The following is a 16,260-nucleotide window of genomic DNA, read 5'->3' as shown; positions in this document are numbered from 1 at the left end:
TTTTGGATGTTTTGACCTGTTGTCCTCCCTCTCTCTCCGCCCCGCCTGTTCAGTCAGTCGATGTGCTCCGCATTCATTTCCAACCAGTCTCCAGATTTCAGTGTGTGTGTGTGCTCATGTACTCTGTATATGTACAGTTTATGTATATATAGGTGTTTGTATGTGTGTGCACGTGCCCTCCTCCCCTCCTCCTCTGTTGTCTTTTGTTTGTTTTCTTTTCCAGCCACTGCATGAAGTAATGAATGCTTGAGTTTGATTCTTCTTTCTCCCTCCTCCTCCTCCTCCTCTTCCTCCTTCACGTGCCTCTTCCCTTTTCTTTTTCCAACTCTATGGTCTGTTGGGTTTTGTTTTTGGTTTATTTCTTGTTTCAGTACGACATTTGGTTTATTTTCATTTTGCCTCCCTCCTCCCTCCCCTCCCCCTTCCCTTTTTTGTGACACAGCGAGTTGGGATAGATCAGGGCGACAGCCCCGATCTCACACAGGTCAGTCTACATCTCATCTCAATCAGTCAATCAACCAGCCAGTCAACTAGTTTATAAATCCGTCCAGTGAGTCTCATAATGCTTCATTCTTTAAGCTCCCGTTCCCTACTCACCCTACAGACCTCCCCACACTGCAGCTGCCCCGTCTTCTTCCTCTCTTCTTCACTCTCTTTGAATCCTTTGCTTTGCCTCTCTTTCAGTTTGAGTCTAGAATAGAGAGGAGACAATAAACATAAACCTGCAGTAGCTTTGAAGCAATATTTTATTTCTGCAATTGTTACTGGAGGGATTTCATGTTTTTTTTCTTATCTGAATCATTTCAGAACAAATTTTTCTCAGAGGTAAGATTTTTGTAAAAGAATTTAAGAATTTGAGCAGCGGTGTACTGACATTTTTTAGCGTTATGTGAAGATTTAGCTTAGATGGTTATGACAGGATCATACAATGCCTTGCAGAAGCATTAATACTTTAACTTTTTTACATCTTGTCACGTTATAACAACAAACTTTCGTCCATTTTATCTTGATTCTATGTGACAGACCAACACAAAGCACATAATTGTGAAGTGACAGGAAAAGGAAACATCTGAAAACTGTGCCATACTTTTCTATGTAGCCCCTCTTCCACTGATACAAAAAAAGACATCTAGTGCAGCTGCAGTTTTAACTAAGAAAATCGGATATTTTGCGAAAGCCTCAGAGGTTTGTTAGATAACTTTGGGTAAGAATCAGAATCAGGTCAGACAGAAGGTTGTGAAGAAGTTGAATGCAGATAGTTTCTTTTAAAGTCAATATTCCGAGCTCTAAGCATCTTACAGCAATGAAAGAAGCTGTGCAGGTTTCCACAACCCATGTGGAGGGAATGTGTGCACATCGACCTGAACAAACAAGCTTAACCATAAAACATAAAACATGCATTTCTTCAGCAGGAACATGGAAGTTGTTCAGGGTTTCTGGTAAAATTGATGGAGTTCTATACAGAAAAATCCTGTTTGAGGTTCGAAAAGACTTGAGATTAGAGCAAGATAGCAAAACATAGAGACAGAGCTACAGTGTAATTAATTCTGTTCATTTTTGGTCCAGTCAACAGATTAACATTCAGACAAGAATGTGTAGAAAGACTTTAAATTTGATGCTCATAGACATACTCTTTGAAAAGTTACATTTTCCAGATTTTTATTTGTAGAAAACCCATTGCAAACCATGAATCCTGAGTTTGTCTGTCACATAAAATACCAAAGAAAAGAGCTTGGAGTTTGTGGTTTCAACAACCCAAAACATGAAAAGTTCAAGCAGCAGGAATGCTTTGCAAGGCATTGTAGAGTTTGTCAATTTTTTTTCATTATTCTTTTCAATGTAAAATTCAAGGCCTCTCTATTTATTAAAGGCTTATTATGCAAACAGGGTAACTGAACTGTAAACATGAGCTTTGTCCCAATAAGAGCACAGCTCAGAACATTTTGCTCACAAAAATATTTCTGTCCCTTTTCCTTAGCTGTGGGGAGAGCAGCGAATGGTTTTTAATTAATTAGGTTTCTGCAAATATGACTTGGATAGGTGTACATAATGCCATCATAAGTACTGCATAACATCCTGAAGGACTTCAACGCAGCTTCTTGTTTTCAGTCGACACATATTTGGTTGTTTACATTTTGACAAAATCAAGTAAAAAAAAAACTGAAAAGGGTTTATTTAAAAAAAAATTGCAGTGCTTATGAAGACCTTATATGCCCTTATTCAACAACATAGTGGACCGTGCCTTTTACTGAGCTGTAGTTATGTCTGTTTTGTTTTTGAACTTTTAGCATATTCTAGATTTCTCTGACAAAGGATATGCAGAAATGGCATTTTACTCTCTTTCCCCCTTTGAAATAAGTATATGAGAAGACTTTTCTTTGCCTGTTGTGTCTGCGCTGTGTTTCTGTGATGCTGAAATGTAAAGCTCTGCGTGAGAACTATGGTATCACATGTGGTCCAAATAAACTCATTCATCATTTTATTTGCTTTCCAGTTAAGACTGCTGGCCAGCTGCTCAATGTGCATACCTGGTTTTTCATCAGATCTTTACATTTGATGGAGTTAACTTTCTTGGTTTCCAGAAATTAGCTTTCTTCTGATTATTTGACTAATTGACTTAAGTCTCCAAAACAAATGAATCATGCATTGACAGGGCTTTGACCCTAGAAGTGGAGTCCATGAGTTAACTCTTTTGGGTGGTGATTTTCCGCACGGGTGTAAGTGTGTGTGTGCTTTCGAGGGCGTGTGTGGACTGCTGGCCTCTGCATGGGCTCATTAGATGGTTCAGAGACGAGTTCGTTGAGTTTCTTCTCTGAAGCCGTTCAGCTCTGTCCCGATTTTGTCAGTCCTGCTGCAGACTTGCTTGCATGATCCAGCAGCTAATGTGTGCATGCCGGTCAACCAAACCTGATGAAACCAAATGCAAAAGCAGAACAAACATGCTGTCGTAGAATAGTACATGACTCTGAGGTCAGTGTTTAATTTCGCTGCTGCTTTTTATGTGTATGAGAGATACAATTGAGGAGACGGGGTGGTGAAAGAGAGCTTTTTACCCAACTTTGTCTTCCTGGCTGTGATTCTAATGTTTTCTCCTTAACTGCATATATCCCTCCCTCCCTCGTCCTTCTCAGGCTCCCAGCTCCCTCCTGGAGGCTTTGGAGCAGCATCTTGCTTCCCTGGAGGGCAGGAAGCTCAAAGACCTGTCTACTGCCAGCAGGTATGATCAAATGGGGAATAAAACAAGTCAGGTCTCCTACACCAGCCACTTTGTCTTACTTTAAATCTATCTTTGATGCTACTACTGCTCTGCTAAACCTACTACCATCACTATTTCCTTGTACTGTTGATCTGCAACTAGAAATGCTGCAATCAACAGGATTTCAAACAAGTACAGTGACTGTACTTGTTTCAATCGCTGGCAGATTTAGATTTAAAATGATTGTGATTTTGTGATGAAATTAGACAAAGACACAACAACATCAAACTAGTATCAATTTAAGACTCACAAAAAAAAAAACAATCGAACATTAATTAATTTGTTTTATGTGCTGTGGCATTTCAACAGGTTATCTTTGGTGACAAACTCAATATCTTTGCAGTTAGAAGACCTCCTTACCATTGCCATAATATTTAGCTCCCACTACAAATATCTAATCAGATTCTATTCATAGACTACAAAATGCTAATATTACTGCCAGTCATAAGAATATATTGGTCTGACTAAAATACTTCTTAAAATCTGTCAAGAAGCTGAATATTTTTTATCTTAACTGTTTTGAGCACAAAACAATCTAATAAGAACCGACAGAAATTGAACACAGTTAGCTTAAATTAAACTTTAAAGCATCCACAAATCAGTTTTCAATTCAGGAGAAGAAAGCAAAGTATGAATATATTACTAATTTTTCAATTAACCAGATCTACAGTTATTGTTTTATATTTTATGAGTGAATTAATGTAGGGAAATGAAAATATTAGCTCTTCATTTAATTTCTTTTCTGTACAGATCTAGTGATTATTATGTTGTAATATTTATGTATTTTGAAATATTTTCATCTCATTACATTTTATTATGTTTGTGCTCCACTATTTCAATGTATGATTTAGTCATGTTTGGGAAAAATGCATTTTAAATAAAGTCTAACGCAATCCATTAAATTGGTATTGATCTGGACCAACGAGACATCATCACTGCTGTTGTTCATTTAGCCAGCAGGAAATATGTTAATTATTTACATCTCAAACATGTATCATCAGACTTAATTCTCTCTGCAAAACACAAAGTGTTGAGCCACAAGCCTCAGCAGCTCTTCCACCTAATCTTACTGAACCCAATCCATACTGGATGAAAAGCTCTGAACTGCACACCCTGTGGAAAAATTTGTCTGTATTAGTGATTGATAATGGCTGATACCACTAATGTCTGATGGCAATCTATTACACTCATCAATGGTTTTTGAGCCATTTGAGATAATCAGCAGCTGATGCAGTGAAATAACTGCTGATGCCGCTTTTCACAGTGGTATTGCAAATTTATTGGCCTCATCAACTGGCTGACTCATTCATCTGTCCTTTAATTGCATTTATGGTTAACATAATTGCACTTGGCTGCAAAATTTTGTGGTCTTTAGCAGATCGCAGGAAAGTTACAAAATTAGTTTTATGTGAGTCTTGGTGAAAGATCAAGGCAACGTGAAGAGATGAAGCATGGCTTCTTTTTAAATAAGGAGGGTAAATAATGTATCTCACTACCAGATCCAGCACCTTGTCCAGCACAGTGTCGTCTCTCTCCAGCGCCGGTATTTCTCTCAGCCGCATGGATGACAAGACAGAGGACAACCGGCTGCAGCAGCACAAGGTGAGACCTTGACTGTCCACCTTAAATGCACATTTTGATGACACCTTTCTGCAGCTAAAGTGAGTGAAAACGATGCATAGTTACAGCACAAAGAGATTGTGTGCAAAAAAACAAAGATATAGATTTTATTGGTGTTTTAGGAAAAAATCCTCCTAAAATGTGAGTGTACTGTGAAGAAATCCATACGTCAAGTCTCTTTGTGCTCCACAGTGTTGTTAGAGTTGAATAGGCTTGTGCATTAATTCTGCAGTGCAATGAAATAAACTGCCTGTCTGGCCGCCAGCCCATGACATAAAGAAGTGCACAGTGAATAGAAAGAAAGGGAGAGTGTAAATAAGGCACATTCTTTCTTCAAATGAAACAATGAGGTCATTTTTTTTTTCCCCCAAGTGATAAATGTTAATATTTTAACAAGCAGGACACAAATAAAAAACATGCATAATTTTCTGTTGCTTTAAATGCAGGACGACGGTCACAAAGTGATCGACATTCAGACGCCCACCGTTTCACCCAGCACCCACTCGGTGGGCAGTGCCAACAGCAGCGGCGGGGCCACGGATCTCTTCTCAAACTCTCCCAGTGTACCCATCAATAACCAGTGAGTCCAACTTCATCTTATTCTCTTACCATAATTCAGACTGCCCAGTCTCCATTGTAAATTACATTAAAAGCCTGAGATGTAAATCTCCCCTTTTCTTTGTTTTTAGTGTGCCAAACCTGACCAGTGAGCTGTTCACCCTGCAGCCCAGCTTCACCCCCATCCAGACCACACACACTGTGCCCAACAACAACAATGCCTGGGGAGGTAGGACCGCACAAACAGCCAAACACTTACAAACATTTAGCAGAGAATGCTGTTAAAGGCAGAGTAAAGTACATTAGACCTATAAATATTGAAAATAAGAAACATTTTCTGTTATTCTACATAGTGGATCAACTATTTTAAAACACACTTTTGGACAACTGAAAATCCTTTTAGCCTTGCCTCTCTTCAAATCAGATTTGAGTGCCATTTATGGATGGTGACGTGACTTCTGGATCTGCAATGTGCAATGAATCACTGTTACATGTCTGTTTGCATGTCTCAGAGCAAGAATTTGATATGTTGCCAGAATTTTAGTGTTCCAAACTACAGTTTTTGTCACAAGCGCTCATTTCTCACTTATATGGTGAATTTCAGTCAGACTGGTCCCATCAAAGCACTTCTAAATCCCTCCATTAGATGCCCGTTCGTTGGGTCTCCACGCTGCTGCTCCCAGACATTTCTATCCTTCTCCTCACTTGATGAATCATATAACAATGTTTACATTTTTAACCAAAATTCAAGCTAGATGCCTTGTTTTCCTTACTTTTCTTTTAGGCAGACATTGTTATGTCTCATTTGTTATTGTTCTGCAAACCTTTGGTTGTGTTCTCACCTGCTCTGCTCTTGTTTTTGAATTTTCAGATTATTTCAAAACATATTTCTTGATTTTGGTTTTGATAGTTTACATGTAGCTATTATGAGCTACAGGCCTGCACACAAATGAACAGGCAACATTGTAAAAATGTGCTTTTTAGTTTCCCATTTGCTTAAAGGTAAACAATAACCAGATATGCAGGGAACCTAACTGACTAGCCTCATGTCTTGTACTGTTTTGCTCTCTTCTCTCCTTTTTTTCATTTTTTGGATGTCAGGAGATCTGCTAAAGCCGTCCCCACCAACTCAGATTCACAGTCCTGGAGTTCCATTGCACTCTGGTAAAATGTTTCCCAATGATTTGGACGCTTCATTAGCAAACTTAGTTGGAAGTAAGTGAAATCAGTCATTGCTGCCATGTTTTCTTCTCTAGTTACTCCACTTCAGAGATGTAATTTGTGTTTCTTCCCTTAGACCTACAGTTTGGGGGCACACCGGCTAAAAAGTGAGTGAGCTAATCCGTAACCAAAAGGTTTTCAGTGCATTTCAATAAATTACAGAATCATTATGTAAATGTTTATTTCTGTAACTAACTTTTCAAAGAAAAATGCAAATGTGATTAATTTGCAGAGTATCATATTTCAAGTTTATTTCTTTTATTTTTGATTATTATTGCTTGATAATCATTGCTTAATCATTAAAAGCAATAGTGAAAACCTAATATTTAGTTATTCAGAAAAGTTAGAATTTTACAGAAAAAAATATTTTTTTAATAAGACAATTTTGGCCTACAGATTTTTGAGTCCATGCAGTGCACAGTATAGGTACCAGCACTTATTTTCTTCTTTTGTATGAATTACTGCATCAGTGCGGTGTAGCATGGAGAGGATCAGCCTGTGGCTCAGCTGAAATGTTAAGACCAGTTTTTTGAATAAAGCTCTTCAGCTCTTCTGCATTTTTGGCTCATTGCTGCATTTTGGACACCAATGATGGATAATATAACATGTCTGCATTAGAAGTCTATTACTGGATGGGTTTGCATTAACTGTAACCCATAATCATCAAAATCAACTTAAATAAGTATGTGAAACATATGACTCTCTACTTAATAAATCTATATGATATCTGAGTTTGACTTCTTTAATTGATTAACTTCTCATGGACATTGTGATGTTTTGAAATTAATTTTTTGCATGTAAATTGCTGTTCTGTGTGTGTTTCTGCATCAGGCCAGAGTTCCAGTGGAGCCAGCTGGTGGAGAAGAAACCCACAGGAGGGAGTGGCTGGCAGTCAAAGACGATGTGCACCAACACCAACTGGACTCACGCGACCCATCCCATGGCACCTGCACCCATGCCCGTCCCTCAGATGGTAACCAGAGCTTCGTTCACTTTCGGTCATTGTTCTCAAATTTCACTTTGCTGATTTTATCTAAAAATGCTCAGCAACACAGAACTAGTCAGGCAGTAATTATGTGTTGGTTTCGTTGGTAATATTCAGTTCCAACCCTAAATTTCTGCAAAATCAACCAGCATGAATTAGGGAGGGCGTATGAACATATCTAGTTTAGTATGTCTATACGTTCCAAGCTTTGAAAAAGCTTGAAATGTCAATATAACAGAATTTATAGCAACAGCTGCAGCATAAGTTTGTTTTTTGTCCATTTGTAAAAACAGATATGAAATTGTAACACTCTTAAATGACCACACATTTCCTATGGTAAATATTTATTGAAAATTATAAGCAACTTTTTTTTTTAAAGTTAGCTGTTCTAACTAATTTTGATTGGACTGAGGGCAAAAATAGGTCTTTGGTTTGTAAAGGTTAGAGAGCCCTAATCCAGAGTCTCTAGTTTGGCATTATGATTGCTTTGCATGTTTCCAATGAGCTTCCACAAATTGTTAAACTTCTTTATCAAGAACTTTAAATCGCCCCTGGGTGTTTTGTTTTTTGCATTTCCACTTGCAAAAGAGAACTGTGCTCTTACTTAATCAGTGTTACTGCTTTGGACCAAAAATTAATAAAAAACATTAGCTACAGCTAATATAACTCCGGATTAATGCTGCAACATTAGTTATTGCTTCTACTTAATTAAACGTGGTTTTATCTTTAGAGACATCAGTACCGCTGCATTGGAAGAGGCAGCTCCAAAATACAGCAACAGTAAAACAGTAAAATCAGACCAATAAAGCATCAATCTGAAATTCTTCATCACAGAAGTTACAATCTAAAACATCAATAAGAAGTAGAAACTGCAATAGTAATCAATTTTCAAAAAATAAAAACTAACTTTCAACAGTTATATGATTGATGTCTCTTTCACATCATCTTCACTCACTATAAAACTTGTAGAGCGACACACTCTACCAACTTCTGTGAAAAGGTGCAGATGGATTTTTAGATCAATTTCACCAACCCAGATTTACTCTTTCACTCACATTTACCAGAGAAGAAGAAACAAAAGAGATGTTAAAGTTACATTTTGAAACAGAGTTATAATTACCCCAAACCCAGAAAAAATGTGCAACATTAGCAGATGTTTAATAAATTAAATCAGACATGTTACAAAACTCAACTTTTTCTTTTACATTTAAATGATTCGAGATGTGGCTTATTTTTATTTGTGCCTCAGAACATAAATGCTTTAAAACAATCTGTCACAAAAGGTTTTTATCCCCAAAATATTACTTTGCAAAGAAGGTTTTACTCCGCCTGCCTCCACAGACGTTGAAATCCTCCAACAGAAAAATAGCTGCTGTGGAGGAGTTAAACTGAGACTATGATGCTAGAAAATTTACTCAATCCAAAATGCTTTAGATAATCCACTCTATTTCTTTTTTTTCAAATATATGTAGAATTTGCCATAATAAAACTTTAATCTGAATGGGCAAAAAGGTTTCCACATGGCTAATATTTCTGCCTAAGTTTTGTTTTTTAAAGATTGTGACACAGGAAAATAAGTATTACAGACACACATTAAGTCTTAAAAATACATTTTATTTGACTGCATTACTAATATTTCATTTAATGATACACACTGAACAGTCCCAACCATCTGCATACTTGAGGAAGTATTACTACTTTTTCTTAATATGATATAAATAGCAGAAATTACTTCTCGACAGAGCCTTGAACCATCAAGGACACCATCACTTATCCATCTTTGCCCTTTGTGCGTCAAGTTATTATCTCCCTGTCTTTTCCATTCAATCTGGTTTCATCTTCATAATTTTTGGACTCGATAGGCTCTTTACTCAAACTGCTCGTTTTGTAAGGAAATGGTTCAGAAAGTCTGAGGCAAGACTTGAATACAAAGTGGAAGTGATTTTATCATGAGTAATGGACAACGGTCTGGTTTCTGCACTTCTGGACATTTTAAGAAATGACACAAGTTTAGCTTTGAGCATAAGGGCCAGAATTCAACATTTTCTCTTTTCTCTCTAACTCTCAACAGAATGGGATGATCTATACAGGATATGTAAGTTTAATCAATACTTCAACACAACATCAACCCCATCTTACTGTTGTTTTCCTTTATTCCTGATATTTATGATGATTTTCTTCTAGTGAAAACATGACATTTAAGATGAGAGTATTACAGACTAATGAAGCATGGTTTTAATTAAAAAAATGTCAATACCTGCTAAAGCCTATTTTCAAAAGCGGCTTTTAATCTGACTAAAGAGCTTCATCAGAAAGCATATTCTATTTTTTATATGAATGTAGTTATAAAACTAACAGTAACAGTTTTAATTCTTCCCCTGCAGGCTCCAGCACCAGTGGCTTTTCCTATGACGACACCCCAAGTGCCTGTGTATGGAATGGTAAAGTAGAACTGTGAACCTTGCAGAAATAACATGTTCATTAAAAAAATTAAAAAAATACTAAAACACTTGTCAACCCACTTGTTCTCGCCTGTGCTTTAACCAGCTCCCTCCTCAGATGAGTCATCAGATGGGGGGCATTCCCATGTTACCCCCACAGCCTGTCATGTACAACCAGCCTGTCCTGAGACCCACCAATCCCTTTGGACCCATCCCGGGTACACAGGTAATACAGACACAGAAACACCAATGCAATGATGTAAATGCAACATAATCCACCAACTACTGAGACACAAAGAGGCTGAGACTGCAGAGAAAAAAGTAATGCAGGGAGAAGACTTGTCTAGATAATGCTCTGCATATGTTTAGCTACTTTAGAGTCCCTGAAATATATGTTTGTAGGCAATTTAACATCATCCAAAGCACATCTAGAAATTTCCTCTAACACAAAAATTTAAACCCTGCCTCTCATTTAAAAAAGAACAATTTTCAAAACATATTTTAGTTTTACAAAGGGCATTGAGTTCAAGTATAATGTTGCAATAACAATGTTGTTTGCAGGTGTGGCATTTTCTGTCATGGTTTTACAAAGTTAAGGTTTCAAAGGTGCAGGAAATATGCAGTTTTTACAGTTTGAGGGTACATTATGATGTATATGTATCAAAATCATTTCAGTCTCATGAAATATACTGTCATAAATCTATCAAATATCAATCTAAATTAGTTTTTGTTCACTATCAGGAACCATCTTAATGCATATAAACACTAGGTGTTCACTAAATAACAATATGAGCAATTATTAAATCAATTTACATGTTAAATAAAAGCAATGAGATCATGAATATATTTTGATGTTGTATTCCTTGCTTGTATGACAAAAATTTTGATTTATTCAAGCTCTTGAAAAACCAAGAACTGTGATACATCATTATAATGATGCAATAACAGGTGCAGTGCTTATGGGGACTAATGACAAAATTGCAAAACTGCTACAATGTGTGAAGTAACATTTTTAAATGTTTAGAAATGTGTGTTATGTTACACGTTTTCCTGGCACTGCAGCAAGGAATGTGTTTATCGATATCAATAGTTGCCTGAAAGCATGATGAGGTGTTTTGTTGGACTGAATTACTCTCATTTCTCCTCTTTGCCTTCTGCAGATGCATTTCATGTAGAGATGATGTTGTAACCATAGCAGCAAAGCTGAAAGAGAAGAGGCAAGAGAAAGATGGAAAAGAAAGAGCTGATGGCAAACACAAATACAGAACCAAATCCAGTGCAGGAGGAAGAAAGAAGGGCGAGGGGATTGGAGGACCGGAGCAGAGGATTAATAGAAGATGAAATGCTGATGTCAATTTATTGTCACTTCACCCTCTATTCTCCATGTGGCTACTGATTTGTCTGTCTTTAACCCAGTATAACCCTGGAGCATCGGAGCCTCCTCATCGGTTCAGCCCAGCTTATCTTTGTTTGGCCTCTTCTAATGGCAATCACAGCCTATGCTGACATAGCAGAGACTGACAGCTATACGGAGGTTCTTTACCTTCTTCTGAGCCACCCCTCCTGTTAATAACCAGTATGAAAACTTACCCACATCTCTCCCTATCCAACATCTGAGTCAAACTTGGAGGGCAAACATCTCTTTCTCTGATTCGATCATTTGCTGGCACTTTACTCAATGTGAACTTTTGCCAAGGGTGTGTTTCTGCGTAGATGATTCTAGCATCTTGTTAAGATTGGTTCCTGATTGCTTGTCACCATCATTTGAAGTCACAAGTGATTTGAATGCTTGTGGGTGTTAGCTTTTTTCTGCATTTCAGTGAGCAGCATCTTTGATCATTTGTTCTTAAATGCGTAAAACAATGATTTCTTTGGGTATGCCTGTGTGGTTGTAAATGGACGTAGCTCTTTAGAGTTTGAACTTTGTGTGTGTGTGTGTGTGTAAATTATCTTTTGGTACCTGATGTCATGACTATGTTGCCGGGTGCCAATGTGTTACTGCACTGGAACTAACCGATGAAAGCACTGAGCCAGACCCAGCTATTGCATTTGGATGTAAACAAACCTCTCATACTAACTTTGCTTCTTGGGGACTTACTGTACACGATGTTTCCTTCTTTGTTTCCCCTTCTGCAACTGTGTGATATTGTGAAACCTCATTAACTGTCTTTTTTCACAACTTTAGTCTATTTAGAAGCTTTCTTCAACACTGTAATTTGTTTGTCCATGTTTTCTCTGTATAGAATAATTTTTTTTTATTTTTCCTGCTTGTTTTTTAACCTTCTCTTGTATACCTGTACTGCTCTAATAGTGAAACATAGAAGGGGATTTTCAGTCTAACCAGTCAGAAATTGTTTAATTTTCTCTCTCTCCTAAATTAGTTACATTTTAAGCCTTGTTCACCTCAGAAAAACTGGATTTGGAGCAAGCACTTCCGTCTTTGTGCAACCTTTACTGAGAAGACTTGGGTTCATGAAGTCTTATCGTATACAAACAGGACAGCTTAAGGTTGTTGCGAAAAGTCCAGTGAACACCCAACCATCCGAAAGCGGCCCAGGGTGATGTCTTCTGATCACAACCCTGCTAACGCCTGCAGTGATGGCGCACAGATCAATCCAGACAGCCGAGACGAGGAGCCTTAATGAGGCATTAAATGCTAATGTGGATTTTCTGGCAGATCCAAGGTCAAGACAGACACAGTCTGATGATATATATATACATATATTTATAGCACAAACCTTCGAAGAAGGAACAATGCTCTGCTGCACAAAAACCTTAAAATCATTGCTGGGATGTACAGTGAAAAGGGGCAATAATCGATTGGGGGTGAAGTCGTTTTCTATTGATTCTGTCTGTTCTATGTACATGTACTTTGTGTGTTTGTGTGCACATGCCTTCGCATAGAGATTAACAGGGTCATGTTCCTCGGTTAGAGATGGAGGGTCTCTAAGTGAGATGGTAGTGTGTACTAACTTAGCATTGAGTGTTCTTGTGACAGTGTCTGAGTCTGTACAACGCATCAGCTGTAGGTGGATTGTTTGCCTGCTGAGTTCAGTCAAACTGAACTCTTCAGACGGCGGGTTATTTCTAACCAAATCTTCAGAGAAGACCAAAAGTACGTTAGTGTACTGTGATTAAAGGTTAAAAATCAACCGATACCAGGCTCCCTGCACCTAAGACTCTACTACCAGCAGAGACTTGTGTTAGAAATCATCACCAAGCAGGCATATGTTGTGAGGTTTCACCTATTTGACGAGTTCAGCTGTTATTACACTTCTCCATCATTCTTGTTCCAGTGGTTTGTCCTTCTTCAGCTGAAAGCTTTATTCAATGAGTTATTCAGCTCCACAACTCAACCCACCCTGGGATCTGACTGTTACCGTGTCCCCACTGTATATAGGTAATGCTGTTCATGTGTTTTTAGCCGTGCTCTCTCTGTGAACGTGATCAAAGCCCCCATTGGATGACTTACTGTATGTTGGACAATTTATTGCTGTATCAGTGTTTGAATGGTTGTGTTTTTGAAGGTGTCATCATCCAGGGATGGGCTTGGGTCGATGTTTGTGCTCTTTGTGTCCATCTCAAGGTGGAAGAGGGTGGGTGGGAGGGGTCAGGGGTAAACTATCACAACTGGTCAATACCAAGAGTGTCTTCATTGAAAAAAAGAGGACAGGACGGGGTCTGTCCTCTTTGAAACAGGAACATTTTTTGCACCAAAGTCATCATCAAAGCGCAGCTTCTTATCCAAGGTCACTAAGGATGGATGATATCAGAACTCCAAGGATTTTTTTTTTGGTTTGGTTCTTTTATTTTCTAAAGACAAACGAAACTGTCTCTTTTGCATGATTATGTGTCGTCTTTTTATTGGCTTGTGTGCCCGGTAAAAGCATGACCATAGTGTGAACTCACTCTTACCGGTGTGTTTGGAAAATGAACTTCCTCATTGAGACTTCTTTTTTTTTAAACTTACCTCTTGACATTCATCATCAGCTGTTTTACGATGTAGGGTCTGTAACTGTTTGAAGGTTGCCTCGCATGGATCAATGCAACTTGCAAGTAACCCATCAAACTTCAAACCAAGTTACCACAACCGCATCTCTAAAACGCCATGGATGTCAATGCCGGTTACCACCTAACTAGCTAGACATTGCAGTCTTGTAAAAATTGCTCTTTATTAAAGCGTTGCTATTTTCAATACGTGTGTTTGAATGCTCGCTCCTTTTTCATGTCAAGCCAGCAGTATCTTGGGAGGTTTGTGGTTCAAAGTACTGTAACACGTGTTTGGTCTGGTTCACGTTGTGTGGTGTTTCAAAGTGTTTGGGTGTCGTCCTGTCTACCATTAAATACCAAAATCCCAGTCATCTTCCACATGCAGTGGTTTCCAGAAATCCTTCACTGGAAGCTTTCAGTTTGCTTTTAACAATGAAGACAAAGCAAATCAGGAAAATTGCATTAACTAAGTTTGACATGGCTTTCGTTCAGTCAAGACATTTTTGTAGCTATAGGAAATAACATATCTCTTAAAAGACTGATGGCCAACTTTTGGACAATTCAGGGTTTTGTTTTTTTATTAATCAATTTATCTTGGAGTGCATCTTTACCCTACTTTACTCTTCAGATAGTTTCAAATTCAAGTCAGAACTTTGACTGGGCCACTCAAAATGATTAGTATTTTCAGTCAGAGGAGACATGTTGTCAAAATTAAAATTACTTGAAAATCTGCAAGGGGTATAGGTAATCTTGGGGATAACTATAGATAATCAAATGCTAATGAAAACCACACACCAGCCACTTTATTAGGTACAACGTACTAGTAGAATGTTGAACACCCTAGAAACATTCAGAACTATCAATTTAACACTTTTTGGCAAAAATGTGCCTCATTGTAGCTTCAGCTTTCCTGTTCTGAGCTGACAGAAGTGGTCTTCTGCTACTGTGACTCTTTACATTGAAGTTCAGAGATGATATTCTGTATGCCGGTGTTACAACAGGCAGCTATTTGAATTATTTTTGCCTTTCTAACACCTTAAACCGGTCAATCCCTTCATCTCAAGACATCGCAAAGTCTTTTTTGTGTCCAATCACAACTCATGATGGATATTTTTGTTTTTAACCAAAGAAAGGGTTGTGCATGAAAATTCCAGGATCAGCACTTCCTGAAATACTCAGGAACCCAACCTGGCACCAACTATTATGCCAAACTGAAAGCCAATTTTTACCCCTTTTCTTCTTCAACAAATCACTTCAGATGTCTAGATGCATAAATACGCTGAGTTGCTGCCCTGCAATTAACTTGCTTGTTTTGAAAACATTTCATCGAACAAATGTACCTAATAAAGTGGTCATAGCATATATAAGATCCAGTGATGTTGGATAAACTTATCGTAAAGTCCCTCTACAAATTGTTTCAACTTCAAGTCAGGACTTTGGCCGGGCCTCTCAAAATAATTAATAGTTCCTGTCAAAGGAGCTCAACTAAAGGTGAGCATAATAAAATACCAAATCAATAAAAATACTTACTTTTTTTTGAGCAATTACATTATTTTGCCTTGTAAAAAATTATAAAATGTAATTTTATCAGTATGCAACAGATGACTATACAACCCTAGCTGATAGTATTTTTTTTAAAAAAAGTCCCAAAGGAATATTTCCACTTGACAAAAACTACATCATTTGTATAAAAGGCAAATAACTTCGGATTTTCCTATATGTCTGGCTGCTGGATGTCTGACTTGCTTTTATTGGAAACTGCTGCATTTTCATGTTGCCGAGTAATGCCCCATTCTGTATCGGTTTTATATGTTAACTTACATGCATAAACTAACTCATCTTATTACCTCAGCATACCATTTGTTTATACTGCATTCAATACTCATTCAGCCCCCTTGTGTCCATTAGCTGTTCATTGTTGTTGAGTGCATGAAACTCAGCAGTGTCTATGACAAACTCTTCCTTGCAGGGAGTAGGTTCTCATTTAAATTTCTTCCAGCTATTTCTTTTTTTTTTAGTATTAAAGCGATCAGATTACCATCAGGTTTGGATTCTTATTTTTTTTAATCTAAAAAGAGATAGATAAATGGGTTTTTTTGGAAGAAAATTTAATAAAAACATCATCTGATGTTCATCTCCGAGTTATTCCTGTCAAAGCACAATCTTTACAAATATACACACAAAAATAA

The 16,260-nt window shown here is 37.6% G+C and overlaps 1 protein-coding gene across 3 annotated transcripts in view; it reads left to right on the top strand.

Annotated features, from left to right (window-relative positions):
* Window positions 1-13,680, top strand: part of LOC114153275 (phosphatidylinositol-binding clathrin assembly protein-like) — a 33,202-nt gene extending 19,522 nt beyond the window's left edge. Inside the window, exons 8-19 of one of the 3 annotated variants that reach the window (XM_028031682.1) lie at window positions 443-484; window positions 3,132-3,217; window positions 4,756-4,858; window positions 5,323-5,456; window positions 5,566-5,663; window positions 6,536-6,649; window positions 6,732-6,762; window positions 7,487-7,628; window positions 9,712-9,735; window positions 10,025-10,081; window positions 10,188-10,307; window positions 11,242-13,680. In XM_028031682.1, coding sequence (XP_027887483.1) covers window positions 443-484; window positions 3,132-3,217; window positions 4,756-4,858; window positions 5,323-5,456; window positions 5,566-5,663; window positions 6,536-6,649; window positions 6,732-6,762; window positions 7,487-7,628; window positions 9,712-9,735; window positions 10,025-10,081; window positions 10,188-10,307; window positions 11,242-11,256 — 966 coding nt within the window. In that variant the 3' untranslated portion in view covers window positions 11,257-13,680. The remainder of the gene's footprint in view (window positions 1-442; window positions 485-3,131; window positions 3,218-4,755; window positions 4,859-5,322; window positions 5,457-5,565; window positions 5,664-6,535; window positions 6,650-6,731; window positions 6,763-7,486; window positions 7,629-9,711; window positions 9,736-10,024; window positions 10,082-10,187; window positions 10,308-11,241) is intronic. The other 2 variants (XM_028031683.1, XM_028031684.1) reach the window with 2 other exon arrangements.
* Window positions 13,681-16,260: the final 2,580 nt, after the last annotated feature.

This window comes from Xiphophorus couchianus, chromosome 11 (assembly GCF_001444195.1).
Source record: "Xiphophorus couchianus chromosome 11, X_couchianus-1.0, whole genome shotgun sequence".
NCBI lineage: Eukaryota > Metazoa > Chordata > Actinopteri > Cyprinodontiformes > Poeciliidae > Xiphophorus > Xiphophorus couchianus.
This window is presented reverse-complemented; position numbering and strand designations above follow the sequence as displayed.